General features: G+C 34.5%; 1 protein-coding gene across 1 annotated transcript in view; it reads left to right on the top strand.

Moving 5' to 3' along the window:
- LOC123532939 (coiled-coil domain-containing protein 34-like) overlaps positions 1-19,547 on the top strand; it is a 40,870-nt gene extending 21,323 nt beyond the window's left edge. The window contains exon 5 of the mRNA XM_045314560.2: positions 12,344-19,547. Coding sequence (XP_045170495.2) covers positions 12,344-12,498 — 155 coding nt within the window. The 3' untranslated portion in view covers positions 12,499-19,547. The remainder of the gene's footprint in view (positions 1-12,343) is intronic.
- Positions 19,548-19,809: the final 262 nt, after the last annotated feature.

Genomic DNA, 19,809 nt, shown 5'->3' on the forward strand with positions numbered 1-19,809 from the left:
AGGATCAGTCTATTTATCAGGAATGACAAAATGACAATATTAAATTCATAAAGATTGAAAATAGAATTAGCAGTCTTATATTATTGTCTCTGGAGGATTTTAATTCTTTCCTTCCAGCTATATATCTGGTTTTATAGATTTCTGATATTGTGTTCAGTATTAATGGATATCTGGTGAAATCTCTTGTGGTTTATCCAAAAGATATGAAGGAGTTTTTAAAGGGCTCTTTTTTTTACCAGCATTAATTTTTTTTCTTTGATATATAACATGCTTAACCTATTGTTTGAAAATTTAGTGAGAAGTTATTTTGAAAAATTCCATTAATTATTTAGCAGCAAAATTTACCTAGAAAATGAAATTAACAGATTCAAACAGAATATTGCATACTTAAAAGTTAAAACTGGTAAAGAAATTGTAATGTTGATGCAATTGTTTCATATACAAATGTATTTTGGGGTTAAAAAGTCTGATTTTTTTAAAAGGAATTTTCATTCACTTTCTCATTCTTTCTCCACCTTTAACACTGTGGAAGCCTCATTGAATGTTTAAACCACTCTTTTTCCCCAAGGCAAATCCATTTGAATAGGAACATTATCTCTTCACATTGAAAACCACTAAGCTTGGTAAACAATTATACACCAGCACCAGATATCATTATCTCTTTAATACTGCAGAAACATCCATTTAATTTCAGACTTCAATTAAATATGTACTGGATCAATATATGAAATAAATATTCACCTCCAGATTTGCCGATATATACTATAAAAGCAGTTAGTTTTGTTGGCATTAACCCTTACCCTGATAGATTTCTATAATGAATTTGTCCATCTTTCAATTTGGGCAGTACCATTAACTGTTGAAAGGGGTGCTTACCAAAAAGATACTGGCTGAATAGCAAACAGTGCAGATCATGATCAGACTGCACAGATGTGCAGGCTGATCATGATCTACACTGGTCGCAAAGGCAGAACCAGTTGTGTCCAGCATGATATGTGTTAAGGTGACACACAATCATTGATTTTAAAGCTTAAATATATTAGATTTTTTTCTTCGTTTTATAGGACCCTATTATGGGGATTAAGGCAACTGTTGAGCCCACTGCAGAAATGAGTCCCTGCAAATATTAATGTTTTCACAGTCATGTTTAAGTTTATTGTGTGCAAGCTTTACCAGGTTGTTTCAATTGTTTATATTACATGTAATTCTGTTGTTAACAGAATCTTGGTTATCAAATAATAGTGTATTTTCATTTTTTTACTGCCGCATTATCAGATAACTTGCACACACAAGCTGCAGGTGGAGGAGCATGAAATTGTCTCTGAGAAAACTGGTTTGTAGTACCACTTATGTATCAAAGGGATGTTCATTGAAAATTTACTGACTGAATAGCAAACAGTGCAGACCATGATCAGCCTGCACGTCCTCATTGAATTCTTCATGTGAGGAAGCCATCCAGTTGGCTTATGAAAGGTTGGTGACTCTATCCAGGTACCTGGTCCCAATTTCACGAAAAAAACTGAAGTAATTGCTTACAAGGGGGGTATTCGATCTACTCCTTACCACCGAAACAAAATGGCGGCCAAAACTGAAAATGTGAGTTTTTCTTACTTTTTATCTTTTTCAAAGATTTCTAGCCCATGACACATGGCTATCAACCTGCTCCACTGTTTTTTCTATCTGTCGGTACCTTTAACTTTAGAAACAGTGCTGTAATTTGTCTGGAATGCTGGTCATGGGATTTGAATCGATAGAAAATCCTCCTGAAAACACGGGATAAGGAATAGTGCGATTAGCAAAAATGGTCTTTTTTCCTAATATTCAAATAGTTGTGAGCTATTTGTCGGATAAGAAGTAAAATTTCAATATATATTTCTATCATGATTTGTCTGGAGCCGATTAAAAGTCGTAATTTTAAATTACACAGTTTTTTGTCTGATGGTAAGGAACAGTGTACGAAACTAAGAGGATAAGGTGCAGTTCACTTCTTCAAGCGACTTTTTTCTTCGCTCTTTTCAGAGACAATCAGGTAAAATTCTGTTACAATAATATTTTGGTGATCATTTATAACTATCTCTTGCTCAATGTAGGAAGATTTAAAAAGTATCCGCCTGTCTATCAGACACGTGATGTACTGAAAGCCTAAAGTTTAGCAAGTACTTAATATAGTATCCCTCGCCAACATTTAAGTATCTATAAATTTAAATTTGGTATAGCGCCCAAAGTCGTTAATAACAAGCAATTGCCTTACAAAAATGTTGAAATATTTTTGTCTTAAAAAGTTAAACCTACTTAAAATACAATATGTTCTACTAAAGATAGTGAAAAATCAGCAACACCACTTAACTTGTTTAGGCGTTATGCATTGTTGAAATATACCGCTCTTCTTTGTAATTTTGCTTTAAGATACATACGTTAAAATGCGACATTTAGGCGCACTAATTCACGATTTTATGGATACATACAGACAAGAAATTATTCGTGGTTGAAGCTTTAACTATGTATACGCCTTTTCATAATTATGGTTAACTCTTACATTATAAGTTAACGTTGGCTTAGAGTTATTAAGGGAAATATACCTCGCAAGTAGAGTAGTTTTTTTCACGCCAAAACAGTGCATGCATTTTCAGTAAATCTATTTTGAAACAGAGGTCCATCTTAATTTAGATGGCATAAGAAATAATAACATAACATAAACAAGAAAGTGTCACTCAGTTTTAATTGACAGTGTCATCAGTTTGTATCGTCTACGTCATAAGATGCAGATTTCACACATGTAAAGTCGCACATTTGACCTTGAAGACGTGTTTTCTTTTTCTGAAAATGTTCAACGGGCTCCGCTGGTAATGTTCGGTTTATATAGGAAGCTAATTTAATATTCCTTAAAGTAAAAACTATTTGTGATTATATTGAGTACGCCATAAATACAGTACAAGCTATTGATACATACGTTACGTATGGTAACGTATGTATCCTTATATACTTGATATCTTACTGACAAACCATTTTATACAACATGAGGCTTCTTTTATTTTTTTGAAGTCAAGGTTCCAATAAAAACGCTCGGGCGTTTTAATTTGCTGAAAAATTTTGTTTTTATCACTATTTTTGTTCAAAACGTCATGCAAATTCTATTTTTAAAATCTGATAATATATGCTTTAATATTAATTTCTTGTTAAAAAGGTTTTGTTTACAGAACTGGTCGTATGTCATGGCATTTTTATCATAAAGGTAGATGTTTGACATTTTTTTTAATACAAAATGAATCAGTGGAAACAGCATACCCGTGGTACCCATAGCACAGTGATCGGAAACGTATGTATCAATACATAGGTTACATAGGTTATTGGTGTATGTGTGCGTGTATTAGTAATAATAACTCACTGTTGACTTCCTACAGTAAAAGGGCATACAATTTTGTTCCAACCGTGATATGGCTTGAAATACTTTTTACAAGATTGTAAATATATTTGAAAAAGTCTTTACAGTAAAGACAGACTTAACAGAACTGTTAATTCTGAATGATTTTATATGTAGAATTGTCGGTTTGTGTTGATGCTTGGTTCATGAATGTGGTTGTACTCAAATAAAATGATCTTTTCTTCATTCTTTGGAAAAGTTCTGATATGGTGACTTTTGATTACATTTAATTTTTAATATTTGAATATGCAGTTATTCTTCTTATATACAGTTTAATGTTGTGTGATTCATGGATTCAATGACAAAAGCACTTGTTATAAGGGCTGACACCTTACAAATATACAATAGAACGAGATTATCAGCGCCGCCTTTGAAATTACGAATAATTAATTTGACAATCGTAAGAAATAATTAATTTGAATAATTAAGCATTTGTGCTTTTGATTTACAATGGTCGGCTTCAGTTTGATGGCAGTCTTGAACACGAATTTTGGTGCCCGAAAATGAATTGATTCGTTATTCTTAATTTGGGATACATACGTTACCATAAGCATATTTCTGATCAGATGGTTACCAAGATTGTACAGTCATATTGTGCATAAGATTATGCTGATTATATGTCAACGGTTTTACTACAAAGGAATAACCACAATATTTTTTGTTTAAAAGTATTATTGTAAAGTTGCATGCTTTATTTTTCGACAAGTTTAATACATGTTATAATTGATTGACATAAATGTTTACAAGAAAAGCTTGATAATTAAATGAACTTAAATTCGTGGTATAAAATGCATAATGTTGATAAATAACAATCATATTTGCCACATATTAAAGACGCTCGCTACAGTTTCGTATTTTTTTTCTCAATAATAGATTTTGATGAAATGTTTTGTATTAAAAGATCATGTTATGATATATTGAAAAATGAAATAAAAATACTAGGTCACCAGCTTTGTTCCAATTTTATTTGGCCCTAGATATGGTGCTATTTTAAACATTTTTCAAAATTTCTGTAATCCTAAAATATGTTTCAGTAAAGTACAATAATCAGCATAGATTTCATTATCTAAGCATTTTTATAATGGAAAACAATATATCTATTTGAAACATGCTCAGAGAAATCAAAAGAACATGATTTTGTAAAGGAAGGAATACTTGTTAAGCAGACCCAAGGACTATTTTTGCATATTTTTGTCAGTTTTAAGTTGGTACTTCTGCTATTTTATCTAGTTTCACATAATAGAATTTAATCAAACTCTGCACATACCTTTGGTTATGTCTACCTAATCTAAAACAAAAAGAAAATTGATAGGTCACCACATTAGATTTCGCTTAAATCAAATTACAACGAGGTGGGGTGTGGCGGGCATTTATACAACGCAGGCTGGCACGAAATACTCTTTCAGTGTTTGAGCAAATGACTTAGAAATGTATATATAAAATTATCAAACGGCAGGTTTCTTAATAATCAGATTTTAAAGTGTTTCTGAAGCATTTTGATGGCACAGAACGATGACAGTTTCCCCCGTTTTTTTTTAAACAAAACCTATAGTTTACGAATGTACGGTACGGGTATGGTATGGGATTAGAAACAGCTGTGACTCAATGCAGAGTTGGAGCTTTGGTATAAATAACAGACTCCAGTATATGTCGGATTGAAGCAATTTGAACTAAAAGTACTTTAAATGTATATATTTTGTAACCATGGTGATACTTACCCTAACCTTTAGTCAGTATATTATACATTTTGTACATCAAATGCATGCGAACATACAATAATTTGCACATTTTTGCCGTACGCAACATTAGATAATCACTTCCGGGCATGCGCAGAAGACCGCACCAACACTGTAGTGAGTTACATCGAAACCAAATTGGCACGGTGTTGGGGTAAATATCGACCAGTCCGGAAAAACTGTAGCGAGTGCCTTTAAGCCTTACTTGAATGTATTTTTTCTCATACCCATGTAATTCAGTGTAATGATACGTTACTTTGGTAGTGCAGCTTAAGATACAGGCAGGACACAAAAAATATTCAAATTGCTCTTCCAAATGTATACGTTAATGGCATCATAAGAGTATATATATGATTTTATGAGCTAATTATGTTTGCGATTTGCCTTTTGTCAATGTTTTTAAATATGTATTGTAACTGTTAAATGTTCGTTCAATAATCTACTAGCGAAACTTCCGAGGTATATTTCCCTTAATAACTCTAAACCAACGTCATAATGTAAGAGTTAACCATAATTATGAAAAGTCGTATACATAGTTAAAGCTTCAACCACGACTTATTTCTTGTCTGTATGTATCCATGAAATCGTGAATTATTGTGCCTTAATGTCGCATAACGTATGTATCTTAAAGCAAAATTACAAAGAAGAGCGGTATATTTCAACAATGCATAACGCCTAAACAATTTAAGTGGTGTTGCTGATTTTTCACTATCTTTAGTAGAACACATTGTATTTTAAGTAGGTTTAACTTTTTAAGACAGAAATATTTCAACATTTTTATAAGGCAATTGCTTGTTATTAACGACTTATTTATAGATACTTAAATGTTGGCGAGGGATACTATATTAAGTACTTGCTAAACTTTAGGCTTTCAGTACATCACGTGTCTGATAGACAGGCGGATACTTTTTAAATCTTCCTACATTGAGCAAGAGATAGTTATAAATGATCACCAAAATATTATTGTGACAGAATTTTACTTGATTGACTCTGAAAAGAGCGAAGAAAAAAGTCGCTTGAAGAAGTGAACTGCACCTTATCCTCTTAGTTTCGTACACTGTTCCTTACCATCAGACAAAAAACTGTGTAATTTAAAATTACGACTTTTAATCGGCTCCAGACTAACCATGATGGAAATATATGAAATTTCACTTCTTATCAGAAAAAAATAGCTCACAACTATTTGAATAATTAGGGAAAAAAGACCATTTTTGCTAATCGCACTATTCCTTATCCCGTGTTTTCAGGAGGATTTTCTATCGATTCAAATCCCATGACCAGCATTCCAGACAAATTACAGCTCTGTTTCGAAAGTTAAAGGTACCGACAGATAGAAAAAACAGTGGAGCAGGTTGATAGCCATGCGTCATGGTCTAGAAATCTTTGAAAAAGATAAAAAGTAAGAAAAACTCACATTTTCAGTTTTGGCCGCCATTTTGTTTCGGTGGTAAGGAGTAGATCGAATACCCCCCTTGTGCTTAGCTAAGTCTGTTATTTCAAATGCTTGTCATCTATATCAGAATGTATATGACTTTTTCATAGATCAAAACACAACAATTCGGATGTTCACAGAAAAGAAGTTTAGAAAGAAGAAATAAACTTAAGCAAATACTTAAGTTCGTTATATAGTGCTTAAGTAGAAATGTCATATTTGCTTGACTGAAATAAGTACATGTACTGCAGAAAAATACTACTAACCATTGTATAATTTAGCTATAAATACGTTGTTATAGAAAAAATCAACATGAAATAACAATAACTTAAGTAATTGCATGATTTTAAATTAACATACTTAACTGATTAATTACTTAAGATTTTTCGTGAAATTGGGGCCAGATCTTGGTCTGCATGGGTTGCGCCAGCATGCTTAAGGTTAATTAGTAATATTGTCCAGTTACCGGTAAATGCATTGCACATTACCCAAAAATGGTCTTGTTCTTACCAGGTCAGTTCAAAATAGGGAAATACAAATGTAGAAGAGGGGGCCTCTGTGGCCACTGGTGTTAAGGCTGCTGACTGCATCACTTGCCCCTCACCGATGTGGGTTCAAGCCACACACTGGGCGTTGAATTCTTTATGCGAGGAATCCATCCAGCCGACTTATAGAAGGGTGGTGGTTCTACCCACACTACTGGATGCACATGCCATTAAAAGGGTCATGAAATTGGCCTTAATTTTTTCGAACGTTTTTAACAGAGTTTTAACAGGTCACCATTAAAATTCACCCATTACTTCTTACTATTTAATTGGATTTTCATGACCATAGTTTTAATGCCATACATTAAAAATGACTTTGACGGCCATGAAAAGCTGCTTAAAATAAACCATTAAAATAAGTTAACAGGCTCCTTAAAAATTTTTAATTGGCATGAAATTAATGTGCCATTAAAAAGTACCCCTTAATTCCACATTAATTAGTAAGAACTTATGGGGCCATTAATTTTTTTATACTCTGTTAATGGCCGTTAATTATTAAAAAATTGATTTATGGTCTCATTAAATATGTCAGATTCAATTTTAATGGGTTCATAATATTTCAATTCTATATCAAATTAAGGGCCATGAAAATTTGCCATCAGAATTAGACATCTTAAGATAATCAACTTCATATTTATGTCTCCCCCAGGAGACATATTGTTTATGCCCTGTCCGTCCGTCCGTCCTTTTGTCCGTCCGTCCGTCCGTCCGTACGTCACACTTCATTTCCGAGCAATAACTGGAGAACCATTTGACCTAGAACCTTCAAACTTCATAGGGTTGTAGGGCTGCTGGAGTAGACGACCCCTATTGTTTTTGGGGTCACTCCGTCAAAGGTCAAGGTCACAGGGGCCCAAACTTTGAAAACCATTTCTGATCAATAACTAGAGAACCACTTGACCCAGAATGTTGAAACTTCGTAGGATGATTGGTCGTAAAGAGTAGATGACCCCTATTGATTTTGGGGTCACTCCATCAAAGGTCAAGGTCACAGGGGCCTGAACATGGAAAACCATTTCCGATCAATAATTAGAGAACCACTTGACCCAGAATGTTGAAACTTCATAGAATGATTGTTCATGCACAGTAGATGACCCCTATCGATTTTGGGGTCACTCCATTAAAGGTCAAGGTCACAGGGGCCCGAACATTGAAAACCATTTCCGGTCAGTAACTTGAGAACCACGTGACCCAGAATGTTGAAACTTCATAGGATGATTGGTCATGAAGAGTAGATGACCCCTATTGATTTTGGGGTCACTCTGTCAAAGGTCAAGGTCACATGGGCCTGAACATGGAAAGCCATTTCCGATCAATAACTAGAGAACCACTTGACCCAGAATGTTGAAACTTCATAGGATGATTGTACATGCAAAGTAGATGACCCCTATCGATTTTGGGGTCACTCCATTAAAGGTCAAGGTCACAGGAGCCTGAACATTGAAAACCATTTCCAGTCAGTAACTTGAGAACCACTTGACCCAGAATGTTGAAACTTCATAGGATGATTGTACATGCAAAGTAGATGACCCATAACGATTTTGGGGTCACTCTGTGAAAGGTCAAGGTCACAGGGGCCTGAACATTGAAAACCATTTCCGGTCAGTAACTTGAGAACCACTTGACCCAGAATGATGAAACTTCATAGGATGATTGGTCATGCAGAGTAGATGACCCCTAACGATTTTAGGGTCACTCTGTTAAAGGTCAAGGCCACAGGGGCCTGAACATGGAAAACAATTTCCAGTCAATAACTTGAGAACCTCTCGACCCAGAATGTTGAAACTTCGTAGGATGATTGTTCATGCAGAGTTAATGACCCCTATTGTTTTTGGGGTCACTCAGTTAAAGGTCAAGGTCACAGGGGCCTGAACGTTGATAACCAGTTCCGATCAATAACTTGAGAACCACTTGACCCAGAATGTTGAAACTTTATAGGATGATTTAACATGCAGAGTAGATGACCCCTATTGATTTTGGTGTCAGTCTATTAAAGGTCAAGGTCACAGTGGCCTGTTCATGTAAAATCATTTTTTGGAAATAAACTGAGAACCACTTGACCTACAATGTTGAAACTTGATAGGATGATTGGACATGCAGAGTAGATGACCCCTATTTATTTTGAGGTCACTTGATCAAAGGTCAAGGTCACAGAAGCCTGAACAGTGACTTGAGAACCACTAGGCCAAGAGTGTTGAGATTTAGCGGGATGATTGGACATGCAAAGTAGATGATCCCTATTGCAGCCTACCATCAGTGTCTCTTTGACTTTCTCTCCTGACCCCTATTGACTTCTTGCCTATAGGACTTTGCATTGGGGGAGACATGCGCTTTTTTACAAAAGCATTTTCTAGTTATATTTGCTGTATTTAAACTACGTATTACTACACATGTAATAGTATCTATACATATGCACTGTTTTGTAAAATGCTAGAAGAATATTTGTTCCTTCTTTTTTCTCTTATTATTTTGTAATGTAAACACATGTAACAGCCTCGTTCAAACATTTGTTATATTGTATCCTAATTCTGTCATTTGTTCATATGAAATGAAAAAATAAATGGATATTGTATTGTATTGAGTTGTACTGAGAAGGGTTTACAGGTACCGGTTTAATAGATCAAGTGACCATGTGGGTAGTTTTAATTATTCAACATTATAATATTGACAACCATTCTGATCAAGTTTTTATTGGTACAGACATTAGGCATCAGGTGTATTCAAAAAGCAACTGTTAATGACAATGTCATGCAGCGCACAATGGGCAATCACAATTTAGCTCTACTTCAGTACTTTGTGCTTACGTGCATGCACTTAAACAGCTAAGAGCAAATGCTTGAGGGATTGAAGTAGCTTCTCCCATCTCCAATCAAGCGTACCACACTTTTTGATTCATTGAAACGAAGAAGCGATTGATCTGCCCATGCCCCAAATAAATTTAAATCAGACTGTAAATCTTTACATTCATGTGTACTGTTCACTTCTCTATAAACCTTAGTTTCTACTCAATGATTGGAAAATTTGAAAATCTAAACTAATCTGAACACATTTTATAATGTAAATTCCTTACCCCATCCATTTTCTTATACAAATGCTGATTATTTGGACAAGAAAAACAAAGAACAGAAAAAGTGGCATGCATCAATATGTATTTACTCTTACCAAAATATTGTAGATTAATGTTATCAAATAAATTAATACGTTTTCATCCAACTTCCATTGAAATAAATCCGATTTTTTTTAGGAACACAATTTGGCAAACATTTGAAAAGAAATGGATAACTGCATCAAGGGGAAATAACTTTAATGCAACTAAATATAACATCATGATATATTATAGACGATGTGTGCGTAGTATGTATTTCTTGTGATTAAAGTCCATTTTAGAACAATATGAGACTGGAATTATAAGCATTCAATAGGAGAGCAAGCCAAAAACCAAAAAGAGAATATATACGAATCACATTTTACAGAATGTAGGATTTAATGGGCATTACATTGCTGTTAAGGGCCATTAAGTTTACTCTTAAATGAAATTGTACACAACCTGAACACTTAATGGGCATTAAATCAAATTTAAGGGCCATGAATAATCCTGAAATTCAAAATATATAGAATTTCACTATTTTTTCAAAGCCATTAACTATTTTAGCTACCAAACTAAATTTTTAATGGCATGATTCATGGTCAAAAATGGGTATTTTAATGGTATTTTAACATGTAGCCCATTAATATTGTGAAACCTGTTAAATACAGTGATGCAAGAATTAATGGGGTTAATTAACGGGTTTTCTTATTTTAATGGATATTTTACAGGGTTTTAAACCATGTTTAATGGTATGTGCATCCAGTAGTGCCAGGTGCTTACTCTTGACGAAGTAATGCATGGAGGCCAACCTTGGGTCTTCCTCTACCGTCAAAGCTGAAAGGTCGCCATATGACCTATATAATTGTGTCAGAGCAATGATAAAGCCAACAATTTAAAAACAAAACAAAAACAACTGTAGAAAATGTTTTTGAATTCCATGCATCAATACCCAGGGTTTGCACAGACCTTGAAAAGTCCTTGAATTGGATGCTTGTCATTGAAAATGAATAAAACCCAAACAAAATGGAAAAATTAGTTGAAATTTTGAAGACAGTAACTCCCAGTAACTCCCAGAAAAATACTCTGTCAGCAACATGTTCAGTGGAAGGAATAAACTTTTAAAAAAAGGCTTAGAAAAAATGAAGATAATTTGAAAGAAAAAAATGTTACCGGTATTTGATCGTAAATAATCAAAATTTTAAACACAATTTTCACAGAGCACTATTTCTACTAAAATTATTTCTACTAAAACAGTGTTTTTTGGTGTTGTTTTTTTAAATTATATGGTTGACACCAGTTGTTGGAGCTAAGAATTCAAGAAGTAGTTTTGAGAAAAATATTCGATCATTGAAAAAGACCTGTCCATTTCCTAAGAAAACATTTTGAATGATGAGAGTATATGTATTTGTTTGCTTCATGAGATTTTTCTCTTGAGTGAATTCCAAAAGTGTCATGTTGAAAAAGTAAACTCGGGTTTTCATTAGCAAAGAGAGTTTGACCATTGTTATCCAGTTTGCTTGTGTGCAGTTGCAGCACAGCATCCTGACATAACATTGATAGATACTAAAATAGTTTAATTTTGTTTCAATTTATGTTTTTGTGTCGTATTAGAAGTCAAGTATATCAAAAGATTCATTGAAACTGATTTCTGATCGATAATTTCTGATATGATGATGAGTTATTGAACACATCGTTACATTTCATAAAGCCAATAAAAGGCAGGAATATTGCTTTTTTGTCGTTCTTTCATGGTGTTTCCAGGTCAAATTTTCCCAGTGATAGTGTTTTTTTAATTAAGAATCAAGTACCCTCATCATGATGTTGTTTTGATTGTATCAGCAGAAACTATGGTGTTAATGTGCCAACATCAGCTTTATTGGGTAAAGTTTTTCCTGTGTTAGGTTGTATAGTGCCTATATTATCTTTGCAATATTGGTGGGCTGGGGATAGGAGAGTGGGGGGATTTTACCCCATTCTATATAGTTTGGTGGAGATTTATGCAAATATTTGAAATCAGAGAAGCCTTAACAATTTTTATCAATGAAATTCAGCTGGGTGGAATATTTCAGCTGCCTTAGAATTAATAAATGATAGAATAACATTACATGTTTTATTTTACAGGTTACCATGACACCAGTGCCTATCCAGTCCCTTCGTTCTACAATCCAATGCCATGGCAGCCTATACATATACCCCGCCCAGCTTCAGAAAGAAAACAGAAAAGACGAGTAAAGTCAAGACCAAAAACAGCGTGGAACCCAGAGAAATACAGATAATGAAGATCTTGTGACATTGCAAGAAAATCTTAGAATATTATTTATAGAGTTACAGTGAAACACCGCTCGCTCGAGCATCGATGACTCGAGCACCCGGGCTCGCTCGAGCAATTCATGTGGTCCCGGCCGATTTTCTTCTATTTTCTATGTGATATTACCGTGGCTGGGTCGAGCATCGATAACTCGATCGCTCGAGCATGACACCTGGTCCCTGTGTGTTAATTTACTCTTTGTTACTTCTGGCTAACTCGAGCCGAGGTGTCAAAATTTTTCACACCTTCGGCGGTCAGAATGTGTCGGTTAATTAAACATTTTCACACACCGTTGAAATTGCGTAGTCTATTCCCAGGCTATCTTAAATGTTTGTTTGTCGGTATAGTTGATCTTATGATGAGAATAATTATTGATAAAATCTTAAAGAAAAGTTTTATTGATCAAATATCGATCAATTACTGATTACTTAAAGCATCTTGTCTGCGGAATCGAGAAGATAGTTATGAGATCTTAGTATTTTAATCAGCAATTGTTTGCATGCAAATGAAGGAAATAATATAGCTGTTTCATAAAATTCAGACGATAATTATGATATGCACTTGTTGATGAATAAAAAAAAAATTTAGTTGTTTCTTCACATGTGCCATTTACAAATTATATATTGAAACGTCTATCAATAGATAACGTTTGTAATACGTTTGTTTTTGAAAAATGTCACAAGTATGTTATTATTACGCATCACCGTTTACTCTGCAAACGGTCCCAATGACAGTTGGTAAAACAAACTTTAGTTTTCTTCGTATGTTGGTCAATGTTTGGGTCGCTCGAAACCATGGATAACTCGAGCATTTTGCTCATCCCCTTGCGACCTCGAGCGAGCGGTGTTTTACTGTAATTCAAAATTCTGAAAATTTATAGCATCACTTAAAATTTAGAAATAGATGCATGTGCATTCAGACATAATGAAATGTACATGAGATATCCGTTTAACCTCCTTAAGTCATTACTAAATTGAAGAAGATATTGAATATTTTCTCATCATTACATGTTGTCACTGTTACGGTGTCGCAAAATACAAATGAAAGAATGCTACTTAACTGGAATTGTTCAGTTTTCATTCAACTAGGAATTGAGACACTGATTTTTCTGCTCTACACTTACAGTAGTTCTGCATGTCTGGATCAAAACTTTTTTTGCAATGTAGATTTGATTAAACTCAGATTTATCAAAACTTATACTAAGAAAATTTAGCAAATAAAAAGCAGGTTGTGTGCTTGACTTTTTGCTTGACTGATTTGAAAAGTTTGCCTACAAGGAAGCATGCCCCTTTAAAGGTCTATGAGGAGGCATGCATCTTTAAAAGGACTTTTGTCTAGTGGTTAAGGTGTCGGCTACTCAACCTATCTCGAGCCCCATTGGGATCATGACCACACCTTCTCATATGACACCAGTACTGTTCCTGGAAGCGAACTGGAAAGTGGTTCAAATAAGCTTGATGCTTTCATCACAATTGAACTAAAACAAATAAGTATAAACTAAACTAAAGGACTATGAAGAGGCATGCCCCTTTAAAGGACTGTTATAGCAGTATAGTATTTGTATTTAGTTAATTTATTTTCATTTCATTCATTTGCTTGCTTTTGTCTGTTATTTACAGATATGACAATTTTGTGCTTTGTCATCTGATGTATTAAAGTCTCTTACCATATTCAAATCAACTGATTTAAATTTGCACTGAGACTTTTATGTAAGTGTAGGACTTTACAAGGTTCTGTTTCTTATTTAAGTAAAACAGGAACATTTCTGTTAATGTTCTGGAATATGTTGGATTCTTTGAAGAGGCAATTTTTCACTTTGGCTGCTGAGTGGCTAGTAATCCATTCATGCAAATGCAACTTTATAGTTGTTAACCATTAGCCCGCTAAATTTCTAAAATGGACTGGTCCATCATTCATTTTCAGCAGTACCACTTCTTATTCAAAGGGGTGTTCACTGAAAATTTACTGACTGAATAGTGAACAGTGCAGACCATGATCATCTTGGTCAGCACTGGTTGCAAAGGCAAAAACCAGTTGCTGCCAGCAGGCTAAAGGTTAAGATTAACATTATTCAAATAAGTAATGATATGTGTAAATGTTATTTCAAAAATACACCAAACTGAAACTCAACAGAAAAATATTAGTATGCATTATGATCAGAGGGACATTTCACATAGATGCCGAAACAGAACTGAAAAAGGGAAAAAATGATACACAAATTGAAATTCTAGTTAGGTTACAGAAATTGGTCAAAACAGGTGAAAAAGGTCATGTTTTTCCACAAGATGGGTCAATTTACACATTTTTGCCCAGATATTCAGATCAGAATTCTGCATATATGCGAAAGCCTAAGCCAATACCGAAAAGGAAAAATTTACAGCATTGGTTCAGACTTGGTTTTGATTTGGTGTATGTGCGAAATGGCTTTAGATCAAAGTTACCTTTATTTATAATTTGAATTTTTATATTACAACAGTCTTTTATGATCAAAGAAAAAAGAGTAGTTACTGTTTCAGTTTGATAGCCCTTTGTGTAGTAGGTTACAAGGGTTTTTTATGCCCCTGAAGGGAGGCATATTAGTTTTCAACTGTCCGTCCATTTGTTAGTTCGTTCGTTCGTCACAATGTTAACTTTTTGCATGAAGGCACTTTACTCGTGAACTACTGCACCCAGGACCTTCAAACTTCACATGCTGATAGTACTTTTTGAGTACACCACCCCTACTGACTTTGGGGTCACCAGATCAAAGGTCAAGGTCACCAGGTTAAAGGTCATGGCGCTGCGGGGGCATTTGTCACCATTAGTGACAGCTCTTGTTTTTATTATTTTCTCGTTGAAATAAAGATGATACCATTTATTTTATTCTTAGCTTTAAAGTACTCCAAAGATGGTAATAGGAAATTATTATAGTTGCTACTGTAAACAAATTTTATTCAAAGACCTGTTTTTATACACCATTTGTTCCAGTGTTTTCAAATCTTGTTAAGAGGAACTTCATATCATTTAGCCGAGCATTTACATTGGTGCTTTAATTATAGAAATACATATAGCTCCTGAATATAGGCTCTAATGTTATAAAACATGTTTTAACCTTTAGCCTGCTGGCAGCAATTGATTCTGCCTTTGCGACCAGTGCAGACCAAGATCAGCCTGCACATCCGTGCAGTCTGATCATGGTCTCCACTGTTCGCTATTCAGTCAGTAAATTTTCAGTGAACACCCCTTTGAATAATAAGTGGTACTTCTCAAATTGAATGATGGACCAGTCCATTTTAAAAATTTAGCAGGCTAAGGGTTAAAAACTTTTAAGTTGTTACTACTGTAAGTTTTAGATATATTTTTATTCATCATCTGTGTCCATGTTAAGAGAATTTTCACATCATTTAACCGAGCATTTACACACTTGGTGCTTTGATTGTGGAAATACATATAGCACCTGTATAACTGTAGGCGCTAATGTAACAGTTATGAAACAGATTTCCAGTTATTGCAATATCATAAAGGCATGCTGTCATTTTACTGGAAAAGTAATATTGATAGGAAAAAAAAACACTTTGAATTCGCTCTTTCTGTTTATCATTTGACATTCTAGTAATTCTAGATGGAAACTTGAAACCAGATCAGAGCGTTATAAAATTTTATTGCCATATCATCTCCAATTTAACAACAGAAAATATAAGGTTTCATTATTGTAAGGTTAACTTACTGTGTGATTATCTTCACATGATGTTTGATTTACAATTCTCCTCGTAGAATTTTAGAAGTAGAGTTTTGTTCGGTATTTAGTTAGAAAAGCACAATGCTTTAGGTTGTATGGTGACTTTTAAGCTTTTTGATGTTAGAGGAAGACCCCAGGTGCTCCTATGGAAAATAATACAGGCATGGGCAGGCACCTGGGGTGAACTACTGAACTTCCGCAAGCCAGCTGGATGGCTCTCGCATAAAAACCCAAACATGGCATGAACCCACAGAGGTGTAGTGCCATTAATTCCAAGTCAGCGACTGTAACCACTAGGTCTTGGAGTCCTTTCCTTTCAAAGTTTGTCTCAACAAAAGCTGCAATAGCATTGATTTATGAAGCAGAATTTTAGCCTTAGGCTTTCAAATGTAAAAAAAAATATATAACTTTCATTTGTTTTCTTTCAATTGATGGGGTTCTGCCCTTTTCGTTGAAGGTAGTTTAGGTATAGTCAGTATTCATCAAGATTCAATGTGACATATCACAGCACAGTCAGTACAAATTAAACTGACATACCTACTTTGCATGCTCAAGTTTTCCAAGGTTTAAGAGATCCAAATTTAGAAAATATTAGGAAAACAGCCGGGTACAAGATGAATTGCTCGATTGAGCTGAGGTACTCAATCAGCTGATGCTTGGTGAGTGATGTTATATTGTACATGTATATCATAAAGCCAGCATACATGAATCTCAGTTGCATTCTTTTATACATTGTGTATTACAGTTGGTGTATAAAATTGCATAATTATTGTAGGTTTTCCAGATAAATGACATTTCCTCATCACTTACTGGAAATCATATGGGCAGAAATACCTTAACTCTTATCATGCTGGACACGATTGATTCTGCCTTTGTGACCAGTGTAGATCATGATCAGCCTGCACATCTGTGCAGTCTGATTATGATCTGCACTGTTTGCCATTCAGTCAGTATCTTTTTGGTAAGCACCCATTTAGACAGTTAATGGTACTGTCCAAATTGAAAGATGGAAAAGTTCATTATAGAAATCCAGCAGGGTTACAAAGGGTTAAGTCTTGATTTCTACAGCCAGGTTTACAGTGGTATTAAGAGAGGTTGTTATATTTGCGCTAACCCTTAGCCTGCTAAATTTCTGAAATGGACTGGTCCATCATTCAATTTGGGAAATACCATTTTATATTCAAGGGGTGTTAACCGAAAGTTTACTGACTGAATGGCAAACAGTGCAGACCATGATCAGCCTGCACATATGTTCAGGCTGATCTTGGTCTGCACTGGTCACTAAGGCAGAATTTCTTGCTGTTAGCAGGCTAAAGGTTAATCAAAGGTGAGCAGCTAAGGCCGATCGCGGTCCTCTTGTCAACAATTTTACATGTTAATGATCATCATGACGTTAGTGTTTGTTATATTTGAACAGTAGTTATTAGTGTATATAATTTATTTGATCATAAATCAAATTTCTATAGCAATTTAGAATGAAAATGGAAAATTTATGTTTTTTTAAGTTTGTTAATTAGAAGGCAAGAACAAATTATGCTATATTTATCTGTTTAAGAAAGCATATATCTGAAGTTTCAGATATATTAAAAGATGACTGTGAGTATGTGTAGGTATATATGAATTAAGGGGAAATGGGACAGTTGCCTATATGTATATAAAACTTGTTTCCCAGTCAGTACACAAAGTTTAAAGAAATTCTGCCTGAAGGAAATTTTTTGCCCTATATACATATTGGCAACTGTCCCATTTCCCCATAACTGTATATCTTGTGTTGTTTTCTGAAGGAACAGTTTTAGTGAAATTAATATTTTTTACGAGCAAAGCATATTTCAGAGCTTGAAAATGACTTTAGCTGCTTATGAATTACTGTTTTACCACCCACAGGATTATAGCATTTTCACTGGTTTAAAGATTGTCACATGGTGACCCCTTATATTTCCGTGGAAGGTAGATTTTCATGTTCGATGAATTAGTTATCAAGTTTCGGGTGTAGAAGTCTTTCTTGTGAGAAAACTATCTTTCTGATTTATGGAAAGTTGGTGGTTCTACCCAGGTGCCTGCGCATGTCTGAACCATTGCCAGGAAGGGCAACTGGGGTCTTCTTCCCCCATCATAAGCTGGAGAGGTGCCATATGACCTTTAACTGTTGGCGTAACGTTAAACACACCAAAACAAACAAACAAAACGAAACATCTACTTCACAGTTGGCTTAGTCTTCATGCATGACTAAATGTGGAAGACCATTGATTGGCCATAATAGTCTTATGTTTATGTTTGAGTTTGTTTACTTGGTGTGTATGTTGAGCTAAATGATAACTTGTATTGTCCAATTTTTGGGCTAGCTAGTAATAGTTGAAATTGTATGCTTTACAATGGGTTTTGTTTAGAGTCTAAATACACGTGTGATTTCTCAGGTGTGATTATATGCAGTCTTATGACAAGTTATTTTAAAATAGATTTTTGCTTACAGACAATGTACAAGCCATGATCCTTGTATATGAAACTTCACATAGGCAATAGAGTTCTTTCGTGTGATGAAGTCATCCGGCTGGCAAATAAAAGGTTTCTGGTCCTACCAAGGTGCTGCCCTATGCCTGAAATATATCACGGAAATGCTCCTTGAGTCTTCATTCACCGTTCAAAGCTGAAAAGTCACCATATGACCTATAATTGTGTTGGTTGGACGTTAAATCCAACAAGTTGTTGGTGTCAATTTTTTTTACCAAGCAGTTATTGTAAAAATTCCTTTGCAATCGGAAAAATCACCAGTCTGTTTAGGGCCAAACAAGTTTGTGTTAGAGATCAAGGTCTGGAAGAAGAAAATATGATGTCAGTTAAATGTCTCACTACATATTTTCTGAGTTATATTTTGCTTTTGCATTTGTTCTTGTGTGTCTTTTGTCAAAAATGCCTAAATTCTGTAAATTGGATTGTTTTCATTTATCTGTAAGAAGATCCTTTTGAAGCACAGAATGCGACCAAGCAAAATAATTTATTTGATTGAGTCTGTTTATGTTCTGTTTTGATAGAATATGGTTGGTAACCAGCATTTTCTCGAAAAATTTACAGTTGTTGCATTGTGCAAGTTGTTAATAACACACGAAATAAAAGAGATGTGAAAACAAATTCAGTTTACAGTAATTTGGTATAAATGATCCAAAACATAAATGTTCATAATTATACACTTGTCAATTTAACATAACTGCTCATTAGCTATTAGTCACTAGTTGATGTATTATTTTATGTTTGTCTGTGATATACATTTACATTTTTTCAAATAAACCATAATTGAACACGAATATAGTTTTGGTTGTGTTTTTAATGCTTTTTAGCTCGACTATACGCGTCTTTCCGCGTCCCCACCTTGGTTAAAGTTTTTTTACACTTTCTCTTTTTTCAACTTATCTCTGTAATTACTTGATGGATTTGATTCAAACTTGAAATAGTTATTCCTCATCATCACCCACATCATCTGACATAAGGGCCATAACTCTGGCACCAATATTTCATGATTTATCTCCCCTTTTCACTTGGTTTTTAAGGTTAAGTTTTGATGTACTT

The sequence above is a fragment of the Mercenaria mercenaria genome, chromosome 11, assembly GCF_021730395.1.
Source record: "Mercenaria mercenaria strain notata chromosome 11, MADL_Memer_1, whole genome shotgun sequence".
Lineage (NCBI taxonomy): Eukaryota > Metazoa > Mollusca > Bivalvia > Venerida > Veneridae > Mercenaria > Mercenaria mercenaria.